Source organism: Lynx canadensis, chromosome E2, assembly GCF_007474595.2.
Source record: "Lynx canadensis isolate LIC74 chromosome E2, mLynCan4.pri.v2, whole genome shotgun sequence".
Classification (NCBI taxonomy): Eukaryota; Metazoa; Chordata; class Mammalia; order Carnivora; family Felidae; genus Lynx; species Lynx canadensis.
This window is the reverse complement of record NC_044317.1, coordinates 4,421,988-4,445,461: the sequence shown is the minus strand read 5'-3', so window position 1 is coordinate 4,445,461 and position 23,474 is coordinate 4,421,988. Positions and strand designations below refer to the sequence as shown.

General features: G+C 53.9%; 1 protein-coding gene and 1 long non-coding RNA gene across 2 annotated transcripts in view; one reads left to right on the top strand and one right to left on the bottom strand.

Moving 5' to 3' along the window:
• The window catches only part of ATP2C2 (ATPase secretory pathway Ca2+ transporting 2), a 63,801-nt gene that overhangs the window by 18,250 nt on the left and 22,077 nt on the right, over positions 1–23,474 (top strand). The window contains exons 2-9 of the mRNA XM_030299684.1: positions 3,722–3,832; positions 5,100–5,216; positions 10,489–10,578; positions 11,414–11,449; positions 11,552–11,613; positions 15,217–15,325; positions 22,889–23,038; positions 23,117–23,185. Coding sequence (XP_030155544.1) covers positions 3,722–3,832; positions 5,100–5,216; positions 10,489–10,578; positions 11,414–11,449; positions 11,552–11,613; positions 15,217–15,325; positions 22,889–23,038; positions 23,117–23,185 — 744 coding nt within the window. The remainder of the gene's footprint in view (positions 1–3,721; positions 3,833–5,099; positions 5,217–10,488; positions 10,579–11,413; positions 11,450–11,551; positions 11,614–15,216; positions 15,326–22,888; positions 23,039–23,116; positions 23,186–23,474) is intronic.
• Positions 19,773–23,474, bottom strand: part of LOC116737811 — a 30,177-nt gene continuing 26,475 nt past the window's right edge. The window contains exons 11-12 of the long non-coding RNA XR_004343016.1: positions 20,361–20,524; positions 19,773–20,037 (exon numbers count right to left, since the gene is read on the bottom strand). This is a non-coding gene — a long non-coding RNA (uncharacterized LOC116737811). The remainder of the gene's footprint in view (positions 20,038–20,360; positions 20,525–23,474) is intronic.

The following is a 23,474-nucleotide window of genomic DNA, read 5'->3' as shown; positions in this document are numbered from 1 at the left end:
TGTATCCCTTGGATAAATTCCTAGCAGTGCTATTGCTGGGTCATAGGGTAGGTCTATTTTTAATTTTCTGAGGAACCTCCACGCTGCTTTCCAGAGCGGCTGCACCAATTTGCATTCCCACCAACAGTGCAAGAGGGTTCCCATTTCTCCACATCCTCTCCAGCATCTATAGTCTCCCGATTTGTTCATTTTGGCCACTCTGACTGGCGTGAGGTGATATCTGAGTGTGGTTTTGATTTGTATTTCCCTGATGAGGAGCGACGTTGAGCATCTTTTCATGTGCCTGTTGGCCATCCGGATGTCTTCTTTAGAGAAGTGTCTATTCATGTTTTCTGCCCATTTCTTCACTGGGTTATTTGTTTTTCGGGTGTGGAGTTTGGTGAGTTCTTTATAGATTTTGGATACTAGCCCTTTGTCCGATATGTCATTTGCAAATATCTTTTCCCATTCCATTGGTTGCCTTTTAGTTTTGTTGGTGTTTCCTTTGCTGTGCAGAAGCTTTTTATCTTCATAAGGTCCCAGTAGTTCATTTTTGCTTTTAATTCCCTTGCCTTTGGGGATGTGTCGAGTAAGAGATTGCTACGGCTGAGGTCAGAGAGGTCTTTTCCTGCTTTCTCCTCTAAGGTTTTGATGGTTTCCTGTCTCACATTCAGGTCCTTTATCCATTTTGAGTTTATTTTTGTGAATGGTGTGAGAAAGTGGTCTAGTTTCAACCTTCTGCATGTTGCTGTCCAGTTTTCCCAGCACCATTTGTTAAAGAGACTGTCTTTTTTCCATTGGATGTTCTTTCCTGCTTTGTCAAAGATGAGTTGGCTATACGTTTGTGGGTCTAGTTCTGGGGTTTCTATTCTATTCCGTTGGTCTATGTGTCTGTTTTTGTGCCAATACCATGCTGTCTTGATGATTACAGCTTTGTAGTAGAGGCTAAAGTCTGGGATTGTGATGCCTCCTGCTTTGGTCTTCTTCTTCAAAATTACTTTGGCTCTTCGGGGCCTTTTGTGGTTCCATATGAATTTTAGGATTGCTTGTTCTAGTTTCAAGAAGAATGCTGGTGCAATTTTGATTGGGATTGCATTGAATGTGTAGATAGCTTTGGGTAGTATTGACATTTTGACAATATTTATTCTTCCAATCCATGAGCAGGGAATGTCTTTCCATTTCTTTATATCTTCTTCAATTACCTTCATAAGCTTTCTATAGTTTTCAGCATACAGATCCTTTACATCTTTGGTTAGATTTATTCCTAGGTATTTTATGCTTCTTGGTGCAATTGTGAATGGGATCATTTTCTTTATTTGTCTTTCTGTTGCTTCATTGTTAGTGTATAAGAATGCAACTGATTTCTGTACATTGATTTTGTATCCTGCAACTTTGCTGAATTCATGTATCAGTTCTAGCAGACTTTTGGTGGAGTCTATCGGATTTTCCATGTATAATATCATGTCATCTGCAAAAAGTGAAAGCTTGACTTCATCTTTGCCAATTTTGATGCCTTTGATTTCCTTTTGTTGTCTGATTGCTGATGCTAGCACTTCCAACACTATGTTAAACAACAGCAGTGAGAGTGGACATCCCTGTTGTGTTCCTGATCTCAGGGGAAAAGCTCCCAGTTTTTCCCCATCGAGGATGATGTAAGCTGTGGGCTTTTCTTAAATGGCTTTTATGATGTTTAAGCATGTTCCTTCTATCCCGACTTTCTCAAGCGTTTTTATTAAGAAAGGGTGCTGAATTTTGTCAAAGGCCTTTTCTGCATCGATTGACAGGACCATATGGTTCTTATCTTTTCTTTTATTAATGTGATGTATCACGTTGATTGATTTGCGAATGTTGAACCAGCCCTGCATCCCAGGAATGAATCCCACTTGATCATGGTGAATAATTCTTTTTATATGCTGTTGATTTCGATTTGCTAGTATCTTATTGAGAATTTTTGCATCCATATTCATCAGGGATATTGGCCTGTAGTTCTCTTTTTTTTACTGGGTCTCTGTCTGGTTTAGGAATCAAATAATACTGGCTTCATAGAATGAGTCTGGAAGTTTTCCTTCCCTTTCTATTTCTTGGAATAGCTTGAGAAGGATAGGTATTATCTCTGCTTCAAACGTCTGGTAGAACTCCCCTGGGAAGCCATCTGGTCCTGGACTCTTATTTGTTGGGAGATTTTTGATAACCGATTCAACTTCTTCGCTGGTTATGGGTCTGTTCAAGCTTTCTATTTCCTCCTGATTGAGTTTTGGAAGCGTGTGGGTGTTTAGGAATTTGTCCATTTCTTCCAGGTTGTCTGATTTGTTGGCATATAATTTTTCATAGTATTCCCTGATAATTGTTTGTGTCTCTGAGGGATTGGTTGTAATAATTCCGTTTTCATTCATGATTTTATCTATTTGGGTCATCTCCCTTTTCTTTTTGAGAAGCCTGGCTAGAGGTTTGTCAATTTTGTTTATTTTTTCAAGAAACCAACTCTTGGTTTCGTTGATCTGCTCTACAGTTTTTTAGATTCTATGTTGTTTATTTCTGCTCTGATCTTTATTATTTCTCTTCTTCTGCTGGGTTTAGGCTTGGCAGAACGTTTCTAGGCAGCAAGGCACTTGGGGGGCCACGTCGGGGATGAGGGCTGGCAAGAGGGAAAAGCGGAATCCGCTCTGTCTCTTTCAGCTGAAGTAAGAGGTTGGCTGATGCCTCCTTCCTCCTTCCCGGCGCCCAACAACCTGCTTCCTGGAAAAGAAAAAGATGACTATTATGTCCCGGGGGACAGCATACTAGGAATCGCTTTGCAGAAATACCTAGCCTTTTCCGGATTGAGCTCTCCTGTGCTGTCTTCCCGTGCCCTCCAGATACTTCCTCTGACTTCTATCCAGGCCTGCCTGATACCCAGAGCTCGGCTGCGCCCCCCGCTTTGCTTGGGTTATTGCAAACGACACGCAGGAACAGGCCGTGATATCACCTCTCAGCATCAGGGGCTTTCGCTACAACGTAGCACATACGTGACCACGAATCCCAGAAGTTCAAGCTTCGAGATTCTGAACGTGTACGTTGTCACCCTTCTCTCTCCGCTTTGCGAGTTCCAATTCCGTAACATAAGTTTGCTTAAAAACAGATGCATCAGTAACAACCGACTGCTGGAAACAACCCAAAGGTCCATCAAGGGTAGAACGGGCAGGGGCGCCCGGGGGGCTCAGTCGGTTGAGCGTCCGGCTTCGGCTCAGGTCATGGTCTCGCAGTTTGTGAGTTTGAGCCCCGCGTCGGGCTCTGTGCTGACCGCTCGGAGCCTGGAGCCTGCTTCGGATTCTGTGCCTCCCTCTCTCTCTGCCCCTCCCCCACTCACACTGTGTGTCTCAAAAATGAATAGACGTTAAAAATTTTTTTTCTTTGGGGCGCCTGAGTGGCGCAGTCGGTTAAGCGTCCGACTTCAGCCAGGTCACGATCTCGCGGTCCGTGAGTTCGAGCCCCGCGTCGGGCTCTGGGCTGATGGCTCAGAGCCTGGAGCCTGTTTCCGACTCTGTGACTCCCTCTCTCTCTGCCCCTCCCCCGTTCATGCTCTGTCTCTCTCTGTCCCAAAAATAAATAAACGTTGAAAAAAAAAATTAAAAAAAAAAATTTTTTTCTTTGAACTACAAAAAAAAAGATAATGCGCACTTTCTCCGTGCATGTTATGCTTCGAAAATAACGCGTCAGTACAAAATTGCCGCTTGCTTAACAGCAATCCTGCTTTTTTCCGCAGATTGGTGGACAATGTGAGCTGAAGGCCATCGAGAAAGAGAAAACAGTGGTGGCTCTGTCACCCAAGGAGGCGAGCAAATGCCACAGAGAGGACTTGGCCAGAGCGTTTTATGTAAGAATTGAATTTGCGTTTGATGCTGGGATGGGGAGGCTCTCGGTTTCAGAAGAAAGCCCCCCACAGCCCCGATTTAGAATTCTGTGTTGTTCTGCGTTTTTCCCACCACTGCTAGAAAATGCGACTCCTGTTGAGCCGTTCCGACATCCCACGGGACCATTGTCATCGTCCATTGTCATCGTCGTCTCGTCATTGGAGCTGGCCCTCGTGGGGCCCTTACCCGAGGGCAGGCGTCCCCCCCAAACCTCTCTGTACTTCTCTTACTCGGAGACCCAGAGAACGCGGTCACCCGCGTGGTCCCGGAGGAGCAGGGCAAGACTTGAATCCGGGCGGTCTGACAGAGCTCAACCCCGTAACCCCGGCCTGTCCACACACGTTCTCTTTTATACGCTGGGGCGATGTACCTTTGGGGAACGACCACGTTCCCTCGCATAATTATTGCTCTAATGCTGTGCAAAGAGCTTGGAGTTGTATCTGGCACAATGCCAGGTCATAATTATTACAGATAATAGTAATTTGAGCCCTTGTTTCTAAGGACGGGCCTTTTCTCCGTTTTTTTTCTTTTTAATTCTTAATTACGGTAACACGCTCAACGTAAAACGTGCCATCGTCGAGTGTACCGTTTGGGACCGTTGAGCGCATTCACGCTGGGTGCAACCAGCCTCCAGAACTTTCCATCTTGCAAAACCGAGGCCCCGTCCCCGCGAAACATTCGCTCCACGCTCCCCGCCACCCGGCCCCTGGCACCCGCCTCCTCCTTTGCACCTCTGGGAGTCTGACCCCTCTAGACGCCTCACGTAGGGATGTGGGCCGCAGCAAGCGGGGATCCCATTTTTAACTGGGGGGGGGGAGTGACCCTCCATACCGCTCTCCACGGCAGGTGCAGCATTTGATGTTTCCAAGGCGAATTTTTTTTTTTTTTTTTTTTTTTTTTAAAGAAGTAAACAGAAGCGTTTCTACGTTTCTGGAATTCCTGGCTACAGTTTCCTTCATTGAAATTGTGGCCCGAGGTTGTCTTTTCTGCTGTAATTACAGGGCAGGAGGGCGGTCCGATTGAGACAGAACTGGACTGTGGGCTTTCCCCTTGTCTCTCTCTGTCCCTATTTGCTCAGGGCCTTTCAACAAGTTCCTTCTCCTCTGTGGACAGCCCGGTTTCCTTGTCCATGGCGGCAGTGGCCGGCTTCCGGAGTGGAAGCTCTGCGGGGTGGGTTCCCCGGTCCCTCCTGGCCCTTCGGTGAGCCGGTGCTTCACCGTGTCCTTCCAGGTGGACTTACAGAACGGGCTGTCCGAGTTCTCGGTGTCGCAACGCAGGGTGGTCCATGGCTGGAATGAGTTTGTCGCCGGTAACACCGAGCCCGTGTGGAGGAAATACCTCGATCAGGTAGGGGTCTTCCCTTGCGTTAGCTAGTGTCGGCCCGAGCGTGTGGAGTAGCCGTTCGGTGTTTAGATATTGGTTGGAGGTGGGGCGCCTGGGTGGCGCAGTCGGTTAAGCGTCCGACTTCAGCCGGGTCACGATCTCGCGGTCCGTGAGTTCGAGCCCCGCATCGGGCTCTGGGCTGATGGCTCGGAGCCTGGAGCCTGTTTCCGATTCTGTGTCTCCCTCTCTCTCTGCCCCTCCCCCGTTCATGCTCTGTCTCTCTCTGTCCCAAAAATAAATAAACGTTGAAAAAAAAAAATTAAAAAAAAAAAAAAAATGGGGCGCCTGGGTGGCGCAGTCGGTTAAGCGTCCGACTTCAGCCGGGTCACGATCTCGCGGTCCGTGAGTTCGAGCCCCGCGTCGGGCTCTGGGCTGATGGCTCAGAGCCTGGAGCCTGTTTCCGATTCTGTGTCTCCCTCTCTCTCTGCCCCTCCCCCGTTCATGCTCTGTCTCTCTCTGTCTCAAAAATAAATAAACGTTAAAAAAAAAAAATAGATAGTGGTTGGAGGTGTCCTTGGACCAGTCTGGGCTGCAGGGCGGCCGTGCGATAGAGAAGGCTCCCTGCTCGTTCGGGCTGCCTTTAGCCTGATGGCCACGAGCCGCTCACCAACTCCCCAGGCAGCCGTGACCGTGAACGATACCTGCCCTTCGCCTCTGCCCTCGGTGCTGGCCCAAAGCCAAGTGGAAGGCACACGAGTCCGATGCCTGGAAGCCACAGGGAAGAGGAAAGAAAGCTTTGAAACACACGTGGCTGCAAATTCTGATCTGGAAGTCAACGAACGCCCTTACCGCCTACCCAGTGCCAGTTCAGAACCCCCCGGTTAACAGGCTGACTAGCCCAGACACCTGCAGACATCCAGACTGCCTCGGTTTCCCCTCCTGAACCTGACACTTCTCCCTCCATTCTGTGGTACCCCGGCTGCCCCAGGCTTCAGCGGCCTTCCTATTGGCTTCAGCACTTAAAGCTTCGTGATTGGCCGCTTGACGGACCAATCACAGCCCTCTGTGCAGCATCCTCTGTCTCTACTCCCCTCCAGCCCCCCCCCCCCCCCCCCCCCCCGCCGCTCATTGGTCAGGTCTCGGCACACTGGGGATATCTTTCAAGGACGCGTTTGGCACCCAAGTCAGCTTCTGGGTGCCTAGGTGGCTCTAGCCAGCCCAGAAGCTTCCCGGAATCCCAGGGTTGGAAGGCACCAGTGGAGGCTCCTGGAAGTTAGAGTTCAGGGAAGCAGGCGGACACAGGCGGGGGGGACTGACGGTCTCCCCTCTGCAGCTGGGCCTCGGTCTGTCCAGCCCTGACTGCCCCTTCCTGCCTCGGCTGTGTTAAAACTCCTACAGGGGCGCCTGGGTGGCTCGGTCGGTTAAGCGTCCGACTTGGGCTCAGGTCATGATCTCGTGGTCCGTGAGTTCGAGCCCCGCGTCAGGCTCTGGGCTGACGGCTCAGAGCCTGGAGCCTGTTTCAGATTCTGTGTCTCCCTCTCTCTCTGCCCCTCCCCTGTTCATGCTCTGTCTCTCTCTGTCTCAAAAATAAATAAACGTTAAAAAATTAAAAAAAAAAAAAAAAAAACACAAACTCCTACAGGTGCCAGCCAAGGCCTTTCCAGAAATGAGACCTCTTACGTTTCTAAGAGCAGGGAGCCTGCTTATTCAGCGTAACCTTGTCCGTTCAGGGATTCATCTGGGGGCTTCCCTGCAGGTCTAGAAGGCAACTCCCCATGGCTGTGTTTGCCCGTCCGTGACGGGGACAGAAAAGCATCTGCACTCACTTACACGTGCGTGGAGAGCACTCGCTCTGTTCCAGGTGTTGACCACCCTGCTTGCCTCCGGCGACAGGGAGCTCTCCACCTCGAGAGACAGGCCTGCTTCTCTGTCTCCAGCGAATCACCGTTAGGAGTCCCGCCTCAGCGTGACCCGAGACGCGTGGCCCCAGGATCGCAAGGCCAAGGTAGATTAGAGTCAGGCCAGCAGGGTTCCAGCCCCACTTTCCAGCCTTGCGACACTGCGGGCCGGGCCTTGAGCCTCCTTGAGCCCGGTTGCGCTGTCTGGAGATCGGAACCAGTACGTCCCTGCTGTTCTGGGTTTTACACGAGAAGAGGGCGGCTTAGCGCATTTAAGGACTTTCTGTCGTGGGCCCCCACCCCCATGCCTACCGGTTGGCCCTGGTTGAAGCTGGCACTTAAGGGTCGGGCTGGCCGACGTGAATCCTTGGACAGTCAGTTTCTCTCAGAGCCTCCAGCTGCTCATTGGTCAAGCAGGGACATTTGACGATACTGTGTCCTCAGGTTGGGGGGAGGCTAGGCGTGTGCCCGGAGCGTGGCACAGACGAGGCGCTCGGTAAGATGTCGGTTGGTTTTAGCGTTGCCGTTCACCTGGTGTCTTGCCCGTGGCCTGCACGGGGAGCCTTCCGCAGACCCTTTCCGCCTGTGTCCCTTTACGTGTGGCCTTAGAGGGGCCCCGAGCCAGGAAGAGTCTAATCATCTGCGATCAGAGCAGTGCCGGTGGCACATGGGTCGGCCACCTGTCTGCTGTGTCTCACGGTGACTCGCCTGTGGCAGGTGCTTGGGATGGTCTCAAGGTGGGGGAAGGAGGGGGGCTGGTGATGCCAGTGTGGAAGGGCCATCTGGGTCCAGCTCCCGAGAGGGCCGAGCCGGTGGGACTGGAACTGGGGTTCAAGGTGGCACTTGACCCAGGCCTGGCTGGAGACCAGCACCTGGTCCCAGGTCTCAGAGTGGCCCCCGCCAGGATGCACAGCCCTGAGCTGGCCTGGAGCCCGGGGCTGGAGGGGCCCTGTGTCCAGAAATAGTCTTGTTGCTCCGGGAGTCCCGGGTGGGTGTGGCCTGCAGGGAGGGGAGGGCAGGGCAGGGCAGGGCAGGGAGCCAGGGGGCCTTATGGAAGCGACCCGGACAGGAGGACATGCACCTGAGGCAGGACAGACCTAGTGCTGGTCTCTGCTCTGCTATGTGACCTTGAGTAGGAGTTCCAACCCCACCAAGCGTCAGGTTGCCCTGCCTCAAAATGGGTGCGGGCCGCTTCATTCGTTCATTCATTCACTCATTTATTCATTCTAGATAAGTGCTTTCCACGTTGCTGGCCATGGGCTAGGCATTGTGCGTAGAGCAGCAGCCACACCGACTTTCTGCTTTGGGGAAGACAGACGGCCAGCTTCCTGTGTCATCCGTCACCACTGAGTGTGGTCAGGACAGCCGTTAGGAAACGATAGCAGGGCGGCTTTTTGGGCTGCGTGGTCAGGGGAGCCATTCGACTGGTGCCCAGAGGAGGTGATCTTCGAACAGAGACCGGAAGGAAGGAGACACGGGAGCCGTGCGAGGGTCTGGAGGAAGGATGTACGGGAGGGGGAAGTGCAAAGGCCCTGGGGCAGGAGAGGCCTGGTGCATGGGAGGCTAGCCGAGCTTCAGAAGGTGGCCTGGAGATTTAAGGCGCTCAGTGCCTGGTGCGTTACGGGTGCCCGGCCCGTGTTTGTGTCTCTCTTACCCTCTCACCTCTATCCAATCAGATGGCTCCCAGAACCTCAGAATATTCTCTTATTTGGAAAAGACGGTCTTTGCACAGGTGGCTAGTCCAAAGCAGGCCAGACTGGTCAGAGTGGCCCTAAATCCAATGCCTGGTGACCCTAATCAGAAGAGGGGAGACACACAGAGACACCCACAGGGAGGAGAGGGCCATGTGACCCAGGCGGGGCGTGTCTTACAAGGCAAGAGCCCCAGGGATGGCTGGAACCCCCAGAAGCTGGAAGAGGCGGGAAGGATTCTCTCCCAGAACCTCCAGAAGAGACTGTGGCCGCATCAGCACCTTGATCTGGAGTTCCGGCCTCCGGAACTGAGCGAGAACCAGCCCCCCGTGTTCAAAGCCCCCCAGGTCGTGGTCATTTATCACAGCGGCCCCAGAACACTGACGCACCTCCGTGGGCTTTCCGGAGCTCACGTTCCCCTCTTCTCTTGGACTTCGTTCTCCCCGGATCTCTGAGGAAAGGGTGTGTCTGCCTCCGTCGGGGAGTGCATGGCCTTGGCAGTGAGCTCTGCCTGCAGCGCTGGGCGCAGCCCAGGGCCTCTCAGCCCCTCGCTCTGCCGGCTGCCCCGAGACTCTCAGAAGCGACAGTGGGACTTCGCTGGGCAAACCTTTCGTTGATCTTTCATTAGGGACGTTTTCAAAACTATGCATAAGTAGAATAATATAATGACCCCCACATACCCATTACCTGCCTTCGATGATTATCAGTCTGTTTGACCCACTCTTATCCGCCCCCCCCCGCCTTTTCTCTGCAGGCGTTTAGAACAGATTATGGAGACTGAATCCTTTTAGCACGGCCCCATTTTTTTTTTTAATTTTTTTTTCAACGTTTATTTATTTTTGGGACAGAGAGAGACAGAGCATGAACGGGGGAGGGGCAGAGAGAGAGGGAGACACAGAACCGGAAACAGGCTCCAGGCTCCGAGCCGTCAGCCCAGAGCCCGACGCGGGGCTCGAACTCACGGACCGCGAGATCGTGACCTGGCTGAAGTCGGACGCTTAACCGACTGCGCCACCCAGGCGCCCCAGCACGGCCCCATTTTAAACAACTATGACTTGCCTGTTGACACCTTGACTTTCACCTCGATCCTAATCTTTGGTCTACTCTCTCTCTTGCTGTTTTTATGTGTTTGTGTTTCTGTTTCCTTTCAATCGTCTGTAACATGAGATACTATGTAGTCTGTGAAATGAGGGGGCAGATCCATGAAACAATAAAGCAAACACCCTTTCGGGAAGTTTCTGTGACACCCGTCGACGGGAACGACCTCCCCGGAGGCCCCCGAGGCAGTTAGTTACAGGAGCAGGTTGGTGTAGTTGGGACACATGGGACTGGGGAGCTGGTGGAGCGAAGGGGACCCTCAGGCCATGCTGGACCGGCTCTGGCCAGCCACCAGAGGGGCTGGGTCCTGCCCTGGAGCGTCATGGAGACGTGGCAAGGTGGGACCGGGACCTCCAAGGCAGGGCCGGGGCTGGTGTCTGGACAGGCACGGCGTTGGACGACCCCCAGGGAGCCAGTGTCAGTGAAACGGCAGAGGTGGGATTTCGGGTGGAGGGGACCCTTTGGACGGGGCGGTATTTCTCCCTAGCGCTCGGGCCCCTGTGGTGCCCGCCCGGGAGCCCGGCCTCGAGCAGAGAGTTGCGTCCTAGGGGGGAGGGACTGGAAAAGAAGCCCTCACCCCCACCCCGCCGCCCTGTTTTCACTTTTCAGTTTAAGAACCCCCTGATCCTGCTCCTCCTGGCCTCCGCCTTGGTGAGCATCCTCACGAAGGAGTATGAGGACGCCGTCAGTATCGCCGTGGTGAGTGCCCGGGGGTCCGTCTCTGCCCTGCACGGCGGTGTCGTGGTTAATTTCGCCGTCGCTGTCTTGGCGGATAGCCAGGTGGCCTCTGGTTCCTTCCTGGGGGGAACAGTGTCGCGGAGAATTCCCTGGCCGAGACCCCCGGGCTGGAACTGCTCTGTCCCGTCTGTGCAGGTGGCACAGAGACCGGTCCACAGAGTGGTCCTTTGTGAGCTGCTTCCCAGAGGTGACCACCGAGCACCTGCTTAAAAAGGATTTCTTCTTAATTTAGGTGAAAGTCGCATCATTTAAAAAGTAAGCGTTTTAAAGTGTACAATACAATCCAGGGGCGCCCGGGCGGCTCAGTCGGTTGAGCATCCGACTTCGGCTCAGGTCACGATCTCGCGGCCTGTGAGTTCGAGCCCCGCGTCGGGCTCTGTGCCGACAGCTCAGAGCCTGGAGCCTGCTTCGGATTCTGTGTCTCCCTCTCTCTCTGCCCCTCCCCTGCTCATGCTCTGTCTCTCTCTATCTCAAAAATAAAAACATTAATAATAATAATAATAATAATAAAAGAATACGTCTGTACTGTAGGATCCTGTGTTGTGTGTCTATGCAGAAAAATCTAGAAGCGTACCCCAAAATGTGAATCTTTGGATCCCAGAATTTGGGATGATTTTTCTGTTCTTTTTTTTTGGGGGGGAGGGGTTCGCATCCATTTTATAAATTTCTGTGTGCTTGTTTTGCAAGAAGGGAACAGAGTTGGCAAGGCCAGGTGCCGTGGTCCACCTTCCACGGGCCAGCTCGCTCACTCGTGGAACAGCTGGGTGCTGACACCCCCTCCCTGTTTGCTCCCTAGGCGGTGCTTATCGTGGTGACTGTCGCCTTCATCCAGGTGCGTAGCTCTTTGCTGAGGTCTCGGGCAGGGTAACCCGGGTGTGACGGGAGCCTTGGAGTTCCCGGCCTTGAATGTCATGTCGGATGTGCTTCCCGCCAGGAATACAGATCTGAAAAATCGTTGGAGGAGTTGACCAAGCTGGTCCCTCCCGAATGTAACTGGTGAGTCAGAGATGGCCTGGGGCTTCTTGGTTCCTCGGGGCAGCCAGTGGGCTGGTGGGGTTGGCAAAAGTTTGCCAAGTCTGTGTCCCTTGTGGTGCGATGGAGGGGAACCCCGCCTTCCTGGGGGTCGGGAGACATGGCATCTGCCTTGCCAACGGATTACTGTGTGTCCTTGGGCATGTCGTTCGACTTCTCTGGGCTCTCACGGTCTCATCAGGGTCTAATGAGAGTGCCGGGGCTGGGGCCATGGGTGACGGGAGTGGACTTGGGAAGAGAGCAGCCCGCGACCGCCGTGGTATGGTGGGCACGGCTGGACTGAGTGGACTGAGCAGTCGCGACGCGGGGCTCGAACAGGCCGAGGCTTCGGGCCGTTGGGCTGTGGGGTGAGACGTTGCAAGGCTGGCCTCAGCGGCCCCGCCGGCCTCTTTCCTGCCTGGACGTTTCCGCGTCGCCCGTTGTTACCACACGGCCATCCCCAGAGGCGTTTGAGAGGGACAAAGGGAGACCGAGAATGCAGTGCTATGCGGTAGAACTTTCTGGGATGTTCTGTAATCCACGCCGTCCAGGACGAACCACTACTCACCTATGACCACGTCAGTGTGGCTGGGGAAGTGAGTTCTTCATTTCACTGAACTTCAGTAGCCGGCGGGACAGCTGAGGCTTCCGGCAGGTGCACAGTCCGCTGCCCCAGGGTAGGGACGCGGCCGACACCCGGGAGACAGTGTCTGGGGCCTGGCATTTTCTTGATGTCATTTCTAGTTTGCCAGTGACTTTTCTAGTCTCTCCTGGTGAGAATGGACTGATTTCAGGAAAGGGCCAAGTCTGTGCCCCTCCCCCATCCCCCGGCTGGCTCTGCTCATGTTGTTTTGGGGCCCGTGTCTTTCCCAAATATGCACCTGCTGCTTACAACAAAGTAGCCGAAAGTATCTCACAGGTCCAGGGGCTTGGGAAGGGTTTAGACACACAGTAACCCTCTGCTTTCTCAAAGATGATGTTTGGGGAAGAACCTGAACATGTATCTAGATACATATGGCACAGGTGCGTCCCACAGCTGGGGTAGAAAGCTCTAGTGGGTTGCGTCCCACCTCCCAAGAAGCCAGCAAGCGAGGGGCGCGCGCATGTGTGTGTGTGTGTGTGTGTGTGTGTGTGTGTGTGTGTGTGTGTACAACACAAGGCAGAGAATAACCAATAACAGAGACAAAAAGAGGGTGATGTGGAAGGGCTAGAGAAGGTGAGTCGATTCTAGAAGGTTCACTGGGGGCACGAAATGTGACGGAGCTTAATAAGAAGACGAGCCAGGCTGTCAGAAATCCAGATGTGTGACATGTGATGTAATCCTACGAACAAACAGGCACATAAATGATTCATGTGGTCTGATGATCTGACCTTGAGTGTAAATATCAGGTCTCGGCCTTTCAGGCGGACAGTATGCCTTATCGATGTCCCCAGAAGTCACTTCTAAAAGACAGTTCTATTTTCAAGAAGAGCGATGGGCACCGAAGATACGCAGCCTCTGTCTCGGTGTCTGTTCTCCACGCCGGGAGGAACAGACCTCCGTCCTTCGCGGAGCCGTTACGTATTTATTGAACACCTACTGTGTGCCAGGAGAGATCATGCCAGGGTTACCCCGGGGAACGAGAAGGGAAGGCCTCGACCGTCAGAGAGCACACACTCCTACCAGGGGAGGCAGATACTAAAGGGAAGGAACGGGATGATTTTGGAATACGGCAGGTGCATTCGAACCAGAAGGGGCCCCCGCACCTGAAACCACAGGAAACCTCATGGAGACACAGTCGTTCCCGATGGGAGAGTGGGGACGGCTTTCCGTAGCTGGTGAGCAGGCTGCCTTGACCTGACCTTTAAGGAGGAGCTGACATTTTAGGTTGGGACCTGAGAGATGGAAGGAGCCAGCCGTGGAGAGTTGAGGGAAACGTCTGACGGGTGCTCGTGGCTGCAAGGGACAGCCGAGCTGCACAAACCAGAGAAGTCGTGGTGTCTCAGGGCGAGGGGCCTCGGGTGGGAGGGACAGTGTGGTTGGTCAGCTGGAGATGACATGGGGGGCCTGGTGCTTTGATTTCTCGTTTCTTAAATGTTTTTATTTACTTTTGAGAGAAAGGGAGAGAGAGACAGAGACCGAGTGTGAGTGGGGGCAGGGCAGAGAGAGAGAGGGAGACACCAAGTCGGAAGCAGGCTCCAGGCTCCGAGCTGTCAGCACAGAGCCCGACGCGGGGCTCGAACTCACGAACCGTGAGATCGCGACCTGAGCCGAAGCCGGACGCTCAACCAGCTGAGCCACCCAGGTGCCCCAAGATGGCTGCCACAGCTCCAGACATCGGAGCCGGACGTGAAAAGCTCCAAGAGAGGAAGAGGTCGTGTGTGTGTGTGTGTGTGTGTGTGTGTGTGTGTGTGTTTACAGAATGGGGAAGCCTTTCTCACGAGCCCCCAGGAAATGTCCATTCGTGTCTCACAAACCAGTGTTACGGAAAGTGCCTGTGCCTAAGCCAGTCCTGGGCAGGGGCCGGGCTCACCCCGATGGTCTCAGCCAGTCAGAAGCCACTCGCTGGAGCAGACGGCTCGAGGTGGGAAAGGGTGGCTCTCAGAACAAGAGTGAAATCTGTTAACGAAGAAGAGGGGAAAGAGCAAAGAGCTTGAGACCAGAAAGGGCTGGGTGTGTTCAAGGGCTGGATGGCAGGAGTGCGGGAGGGGGCAGGACCCAGTCAAGGGGGCCTTAGCAGGGCCTTTGGGTTTGAGCCCAAGGTCATCGAAAGCCATTGGAGGTTTGGAGCAGTAGGAACTTGTGATCTGGTTTTTTATCTGCTTTTTTGTGTTTTTTTTTTTTTTTTTTTTTTTTTTTGAGAAAGAGAGAGAGGGCACAAGCAGGGGTGTACAGAGAGAGGGGGAGACAGAGAAGCCAAAGCAGGCTGCGTGCTGTCAGCGCAGAGCCCTATGTGGGGCTAGAACTCACGAACCGTGACATCATGACCTGAGCTGAAGCCAAGACTCGGACACTTAACCGGCTGAGCCACCCAGGTGGCCCTGATCTTTGCGTTTTAAGAGCCCTCTGGCCACGGCGTGTGGGACAGAGAGAAGATGGCCAGGGACGGGGCGGGAGCTCGGCTGGGACTGTGGCGTCCGGGGAGGGTGGCGAATGGGGGGGTTGCAGCGGGAGCCTGTGCCCAGAAGCACGCGGCTTGTTACTGGCACGGCCGTGAGCAGGGGTCACGGCCCAGCGGGAAAGGAGGTCCCGGGCTTCTCGGGCCCGTAAGATGCCCCAGCTGCTGACTTACACCTGCAGAAGCTTCTGGAGGCCACGTGGCTCCGCCTTGCTTCCAGGCAGGGTAAACAGTAGTAGTGGGCCCGCGTTTCAAATGAAGCCGAGGGTCTCCCAGAAGCCACACGCTTCGCCAAACGTCTTTTAGCGTGTGTGACCTTAAAATACGACAAAACCACGAAGGCGCGAGGGTTTGTCCGTAACTGGGAGAGAAAACGTGCTTCTGTATTCTTTGCTCAAATTGGCTAAAGTGCGCAAAAGTAGGATGTGATCAGCATGTCGGTGTGTGTGTGTGTGTTTGTTTGTTTGTTTGTTTACCGTTTCACATGCAGCATCAGAGAAGGAAAACTCCAGCATTTGCTTGCGCGAGACCTGGTTCCCGGAGACATCGTGTCTCTCTCGATCGGAGACCGGATCCCCGCAGACATCCGTCTCACTGAGGTGAGGAGTCCCGGACCCTGACCTTTGTGATCTGTAGACACTTAGCTTATTGGCGACAGGCATATTCTCCCTCCCTCTCTCTCTCTCTCTCTCTCTCTCTCGTGCACACACACAAGGCATGAAGTTAGCAAGCAAGCTCATTTTAAGCACAAAGCCCCTCGAATTGTGTTTCATAAATTATTCATTCCCAGTTTTAAGTTTTGGTTATGTGATTTTCTGGCTTAGAGCAGACGGCACTAGCCCGTTAAACCAGGGTGGGACTGAGGGATGAGGCAAGCGTGGCTTCTAGAAGGAGCTGCTCTGATGCCAGAAGGAAGTGTGACCAGATTGCTTGCTCAGTGCCGAGGAGGGAAACAGACCAGCGGAGACACAAAACGGAAGTACGAGCTTTTACGACAGTGTGGGTTGGGGACGTGGGGTGGGGGGCGAGCCGTGTCCCTGACCTTTGTGGGTGTCATGGTGCCACAGCGTCACCTGAGGCTCTCGGAGATAATCCTTGATGTATCAGAAAAGGTGAAGTCGAGTTCAGAGGGATCCGTCGGCGGGGGTGATCTATTTGACGAAACTTTGCAGAAATGCTGAAGAATCATTCACGGCTTTCAGTGATAACGGCTTCAGTGCAGGCTATCTCCCCGACTCACTTATTTCCAGAGCATGTGTCTTCGGGAATTGTAGGATCATTGGCATGCTGTTAACACAGCGGCCTGGAGGGGCGCCCGGTGGCTCGGTCGGTTGAGCTTCCGACTCTCGATTTCAGCTCAGGTCACGATCTCGAGGCTCGTCAGTTCGGGCCCCGCATCGGGCTCCGTGCTGACGGTGTGTGGAGCCTGCTTGGGATTCTCTCTCTCTCTCCCTCTCTCCCTCTCTCTCCATCTCCCTCTCTCCCTCCCCTTCTCTCTCTGCCCCTCCTCCACTTGAACTTTCTCTCTCCCTCTTTCGCAAAATAAATAAATACACTTAAAGAAAACAAAAACACAAACAGTGGCCTGGAGAGGGTGATGGGGAAGGACGAAGAGCCAAATCTGGGCCCCGCATTTAAAGCCCCGAGCCACTCTCTGCGGCAGAGGCAGGGGCCCGAGGGACACTCCCGCTTTCAAAGCCTTCTGCCCCTGACTTTGAGATCTGCCGGCAGGGTAGGGACCCGGGTGAGCGGGCTGGGGGGCTTGCTGTCAGGCTCATGCCGCTGTCCCTTCCCGAAACAGAACAGATTCCTCGGCGTCTGCTACCCCCCCTCCCCCGCCCCGCACTGGCCTTCAGCGGTCCAGAGGCGGTGCCTCGAGGCGGCTAGTGCCCTGGGGCCGGGCATTGGCCCTGAGTTTGAAGCCAGGGCCTACCGTTCACAAGCTGGGTGGCCTGGAGCGAGGTACTCAACCTGTGTGCCCCATTTTCCCGTCTGCAAAACGGGGGAAGAAAGTGGGAGGCCGTAAGGATGACATCCCCTGGATGGAAAGGGCTCAGCCCAGGTCCTGGCACGGGTGAGTGACGCACGCTGGAAATCCGGGGGCCCCGGGTTTCGTCTCCCCGCCCCGCGCCTGCCAGCCCGCGACTCTGACGAAGGCTCGGCCTCCCTGAGCCTTGGTTTCCCCATCTGTCAAAGGGGATAGCGCTCATTCCGCCTCGACGAGTAACCACCTGCGGCACGCTCGGCCCGGCGGCCGGCGTGACGTGAGCAGTCGGTGCGTCGGCAGTGGCTTCATTGCGCTCCCTTTCCCGTCCCCCCACCCCCACCCCGAGTCCCCGCAACAGTTCATAACCCCCGGGTAACTCTCTCCCTCAACTGGTTTTCTTCCTGCCTATGTTAAGGCCACCCGTACCTGCTTCTGATGCCATAGGATGCTTTTTTTCCCTGCGACCGGTCACAAGGCGGCACCTTCCCCTTCTTGGTATTTTGCAACTGCCCTGAACAACCAATGCCTTTGTTTATTCACCGTGGCATATTGGTGTCAGCTATTAAACCCTGAGATCCGGGAGAACTTTATATAGGGCTTAAAGCCACTTAGGTCCAGGAAAGAGTGGGTTCAAGAAAGTTCTTAAAATAGGTAAGCCCGCCACCCTTCTGCATAGTGTGTGGAGGTCACGGAGTATTTTCTCTTCCCACAGTGAAAACAAAGGCCAAGGCCTGGTGGGGGAGAGGCTGATGCGGCCCAGCCAGTAGAACAGGGTCACTGCTCCTTGTTTTTCTTTGACCACTTCCGGAAATGAAAAGGGGGTTGAATGGAATCTGTCGGGGCTCCAAGTAAGGCTCTGTCTCGGAGGGGAGACTGGCTGGGCGTGAGGAGACAGGAACAGCCTTGTCTGCTCTCCAGCAGGAAGGGACCAGAGGCTTCCACTGTCTTCAGGCCCAGCCACCTCCGGGTGGCCACTGGTGTCACATAGGTTCTGGGCCTTGAGTATCTTTAGCCGCCAGAATCATTGCACAGGCACGCACACCTTGTTCCTTCTTGGCCCAGACATTCCCCTTCGTCTCTGCCTCCCAGCGTGTTTCTCTTTCCGGAAAGAACGAATGCGCTTACATATAAAGCCGGGTCTGTGCCGACCACGGGGTAGAAACTGCTTCCTTTCGTCTCCCAACAACCTCGAGAGAACACGACTTCATCTTCTGACTGTACAACAAGGACGCAGAAACCGGGAAAGGTCGAGCAGCCCGCCTGAGGTCATGCACCTGTCAGTGGGGGAGGAGGCTGCAGTCGGCTGTTCTTTTTCTCGCTCCGTCTCTCCCTCTGGGTTCCCCAATGTATCTCTCTCCTCTGGCTGCTATAACAAATGACTAGATACCGAGCGGCTTAAGACAACACAAATGTATTATCTTACGGTTCTGAAGGTCAGAATGACAGCTCATTTCACTGGGTGGAAAAAAAGGAAGGTGTTGGCATTTGAAAACACAACAAATAAACCTGGGCAAGAGTTAAGGCTCACGTCTCAGTTCAGAAGGTCGGGGTGTTGACTGAGCCTCCGCCTGGAAGATTCCTGCCAATCCCAAATTGACTTCAATGAAGTGTATTCAGGATCAAGCCTGCCTGATTTAAAAATGTCCCCTAGGGACGCCTGCTTAGCTCAGTCGGTTAAGCATCCGACTTCAGCTCAGGCCATGATCTCCCAGTTCGTGGGTTTGAGCCCTGGGTTGGGCTCTGTGTTGACAGTTTAGAGCCTGGGGTCTGTTTCCGATTCTGTGGCTCCTTCTCCCTCTCTGTCCCTCCCCCACTTGAGCTCTATTTCTCTCTCAAAAATAAATAAAACATTTAAAAAATTTTTTTTAAATGTTTTGATTATTTTTCTTTATTATCATTATTTTTTTGAGAGGCAGAGAGAGACAGAGCACGAGCGGGGAAGGGGCAGAGAGAGGGAGACACAGAGTCTGAAGCAGGCTCCAAGCTCTAAGCTGGGCCCCCCCCCAACGGGGACTTGAACCCACGAACCATGAGATCATGACCTGAGCTGAAGTCAAACGCTCAACCGACTGAACCACCCAGGCGCCCCATTAAAAAAAAATTTTTTTTTTTAATGTTCTGTAGACCAGATTAAGCTGTGAGCCTTAGTGACCTGTGCCTTTGTCCATATATCTAGTTAATTCCACTCACTGCCAATTCTGTTGTTCTTCCTGACTGGTTCTTCTGTCCATGCGCACTGCCCCCCCCTCCCCGGGGAGCCATCCTTGGCCTCACTTGGGTTCATTCCTTGGACTGTGGGCTTCCCTTCCCAATGCCACTGGCCGCGTCTTTCAACATCTAGCATCATTTTGTGGATCTCACTCACCTCCCTTCTCTGCTCAAGACTTTTCATGGCTCCTCATTACTTACAAGGTACCCTCCAAATTTCTTAGCCGATGCCAGAAGCAACTGAGTTCCAACCCCACCTCCTCCAGTGCTCCCTGTGGACCACACCTCCTGTCTTCTTGCCTGTACCCTCTCCATTCAGGGCTCGTCCCGCCCGTGGCTTCAGCACCAGGGACAGCGCCCACCGCACTTCCCCCCCCCCCCCCACCTCCACCCTCTCCCCACCACCCCGGCCAAGAATCTGTGCCCCAAAGAGGGTGGATAGGTGCCCACACTCAGCACCCTGGGTTTCTGTCCCGTTAAAGCTGGTGGGGTGCTGGGAGAAGAGAGGTCTTTTTTATTAAGCCTGTTACTACCGAGTTCGCGCATCATCGATCCCCCCCAATTTGCTTTCTCTTCCTTCCCTGCCTGATTGACTCACCAACTGTGTGCTTATCCTTCGAGGCCCATTTCAAGTCCCTGATCCTGGAGGAACTCACCTCTTCCGGCCCATCCCCCAACCCTGCAGCTCCGCCCTCCTGTTTCTCACTCCCAAGCCCAAGGCCGCAGGTTCGATCTGACAAAAACATCCGACTGCGACTGCGGTCAGTTGGGCTCTCGGGCCCAGTCAGCGGAGGGGTTTCTCTTCCCCGTGTTGACTTTCTGTTCTTACTACAGTGCTGCTTAAATGTGAACAAAGTTAGGTACAAATTCCATGTGCTTCAACCTGGAAACCTAAGCCAGATTTTCCTAGGAAGTACAACGTATTCAAATGATCATCCTGTCCCATGAGACGATTCTGGAAACCGAATCCCTGCTTGCCTTGGGGATGTGGTGCCACTGTCTCCCGCCTGTGTGCGTGGTGCCAGCAGCCGGTGGTGCTGGGCGACTTCGTCTTCCCGTTTCTTCCTTCGTCGTGTTAGGTGCCACTCCAGGAAGTCCCTTGACTTTCCCTGTGTCCTGGAGATGAAAATACAAACACAAAGTCTAGATCAGTGGCGGTTGTTATTTGGCTATGGTAATAGAGTGAGAGAAATGCCTGGGCTTCAGTGGGTCAGGGATTTACTCCTCTCTCACATGATGAGAGACTGGAAGGGGGGGTGTCCAGAGCCAATATGGCGGCTCCACCATGGAACAGAGTACAGGGCTTCTCCCAGGCCCCCACTGCGCCCTCCGCAGGATGGGACCGTCCTTTAAATGCTTGCGAGATGGCTTCTGGAGCCACTAGGGCGAAGGCCCAGGGAGGGAGAAAGAGGAAGCCAGAAGGGTGAAGAGCGTCTCACCCTCAGTCGTCTTCACAGATCTTGCCCTGGACCGTCCGTGACTTCTCCCTGTGTCCCAGCGTCCAAAGGGGTGGAGGCACTGTGAGCTGCAAGGGATGCTGGGAAATAGTGTTGCAGGGGCACATAGCCACCCCCAAGTCCAGATACCACTGCCAACGGGGTTTCTGTTAGGAAGAGGGGACGTGGGCATTATACAGGCAAGAGGGAGCCTTTGTCATTCTTGGGGACTGGGATCCTGCGGCCCTGAGCACATTTTAAAAAGATCGCTGCTAGATTTTTTTTTTAATTTGAAAGTATAGAGAACTCACCGGTCCCTGTTTGAATAATGCCGACCTAACTGTTCTCTTGTGAGCTTGTAGGACGTTGGCTTCTCTCAGTTGGTCTTAGATACTTAAATGACAAGGTCCCTAGGGGCAGAGCTCACCCTGGCCCCCACGTATGTCCCCCATAGTATCCAGCTGGCCACAGGAGGCCCTCCTCTTGTGTGATAGCTACTGGGTCTGTGGTCCGTTTTGCAAGATGGTCAAGAGTGCGGTTTCTGGAACTAGAGCCTTGGCTCACGCTTTGGCTCTGCCACGAAGCAGCTGTATAACCTTGAACAAGTTACTTGAGCAAGTGACTTAATGTTTCCGTGCCTCAGTTTCCCCATATGTAAAATGGAGAAAACAGTAGCATCTTTCAGGGAGGGGATGGGGATTTGGAGAGAGGGGCCTTGCAAAGTGCTCGGCCCAGGGCCTAGCTCATCACAGGAGTTCTGGGAATGTGAGCACTCTCTCCTCCTCTCCTGGTGTGTGTGTGTGTGCGTGTGCACACGTGTGGCTTCTGGTGTTAACACAGCCTAAGGCTGCTGCTGAGTAGCTGGTTCCGTGATGCTCCAGGCACACGGGATTGTATGGGTTTCTCCAAGGTGGGCAGGACGCGGAGTGTCCGGAGAAAGACATAGGTGCTTTGAAAGATACGTTCTAGGGGCGCCTGGGTGGCTCAGTCGGTTGAGTGTCCGACTTCAGCTCAGGTCATGATCTCACAGCTCGTGAGTTCGAGCCCCGCGTCGGGCTCTGTGCTGATGGCTCAGAGCCTGAAGACTGCTTCGGATTCCGTGTCTCCCTCCCTCTCCGCCCCTCCCCTGCTCGTGCTCTGTCTCTCTCTGTCTCTCTCTCAGAAATAAATAAACATTAAAAAAAATCGTAAGATATATTCTAAATTACCCGTTGCCCAAGTATTTTTTTTTAACAGTACACTAAAATTTTAAATAATGTTAAAGCCGGTATGAGACTTCTGTGTTTTTTCAGGGGAGGGGGGGCACACGATCAACTCTTGTCCAGTTCCCGGAGGCCCGTGAGGCCGTGTTCTGATAACTTGTCCCGTGACTTCGACGTGGTGTTTGTTGTCTGTTGGCGAATGGAATTAAGGTGCCAGATACCGTGCTGTGCTTTTCTGGTCGCGGTTTTGTTGTGTTCCGTTTCGTTTTGTTTTGTCGTGGCACAATTAGAAACGAAAACAAAAGCAGAAGCCTTGTTCCATCCTAAGATGCGATCTGTATGAGTTCTTCGTGGCAGAAAATCCTCACGAAAATAGCTGTACCTGAATGGCAGAGGGGCAGTATGGTTTGCTTTACGAAACCAGACATCATGGGGCGCCTGGGAGGGCTCGGTCAGTTGAGCCACCGACTCTTGATTTTGGCTCAGGTCATGATCTCACGGTGGGGATTGCGCCCCAGGTGGGTTCTGCACCGAGCCTGGAGCCCGCTCGGCCTCCTTTTTTCCACCCCTGCCCCTCCCCCACTCACGCATGCACACTCTCTCTAGGACAAACAAAAAGACAAAACAAAACCAGGCGTCAGAGCCACCATTTCCAGAAGGCCTCAGATCCAGAGCGGCCAGCACGCACGCACCTCAGGTGGCTGGGTCCCAGTCGTCCCAGCTGCCCTCCGAAGGCGTCTCCCCAGCCACGCCTCTGTTCAACGCCAGATCGGTCGTTTTTATCACTTGGCAAGAGGGCAGTGATTTCTCAAAGCCTAAAGATCAGGTCCAAATTCAAACAGAGACCTACTCATTCTTTAATGCACCAAAGAAAGGTGTCTGAAGTTCCTGAATGTTGCGTCACACTCGGGGGCTCCTCGGCTCGCGGGCTTAGAAATGACCCCTCGCTGTCAGGGGCGGTCCCAGATCACCCTTGTTTTTCTTCCCTGCCAACACTGGAGTGTTGTCCCTGGAATGTGTCCGGGAAGCCAGGAAAGCCTGCATTGGAATATCCTTCCAGGTCAGTACAGGTGGCCCAGAAGAAAGTCCCTTCCAGCCCGACTCCAGGGCCTGGCGGAGGGACGTTTTCTGCTTAGAGCTGCGTGCCGACTTTGTAGCGGCCCGTCGGTCAGGATTCGTCCCTGTCGACCGGGACCGCTAACTCTTAGGCACAGGACGCTTTTCCCAGTTGAGAAGTTTTATGGGGTGCGAGGGGTCCGCTCTGCGCTTGACCGAGCTGTTCTCAGGGCGAAGGGCGCAGACTGCGTTCTTTTCCCCTCGTGGCTCTAGGTCACAGACCTCCTGGTGGATGAATCCAGTTTCACAGGAGAAGCAGAGCCGTGCAGTAAGACGGACGGCCCGCTGACGGACGGAGGGGACCTCACCACTCTGAGCAACATCGTCTTCATGGGGACCCTGGTGCAGTACGGGAAGGGGCAGGTGAGCCCCGGGGACCTCGGCCGCCCTCGCCAGCAGGCTCCCCGCCTCAGATCTCACCCTTCTCTCTCCCGAACGCAGGGAGTCGTGATCGGAACAGGGGAGAGGTCCCAGTTCGGGGAAGTGTTTAAGATGATGCAGGCTGAAGAGGTAAGGGCCGGGGTGGGGGGGGGGGGGGGTTTGCTTTTCTTGCAAGTCGGGATTTGAGGTTATTCTCGGCTGCTGCTGCCAGCCCTGTGCCCTCCTTAGGCGTGAGGGTGATGTGGTCAATACGAGTTCACGTTTTTTAAACTTTGTTTTTATTTAAAAACACTTATGGCCGGGGGGGGGGGGGGGGGGGGGGGGGGGGGTGGGGCCGCCTGGGTGGCTCTGTCGGTTGGGCGTCCAGCTTTGCCTCTGGTCACGATCTCACGGTTCGTGAGTTCGAGCCCCGCTTCGG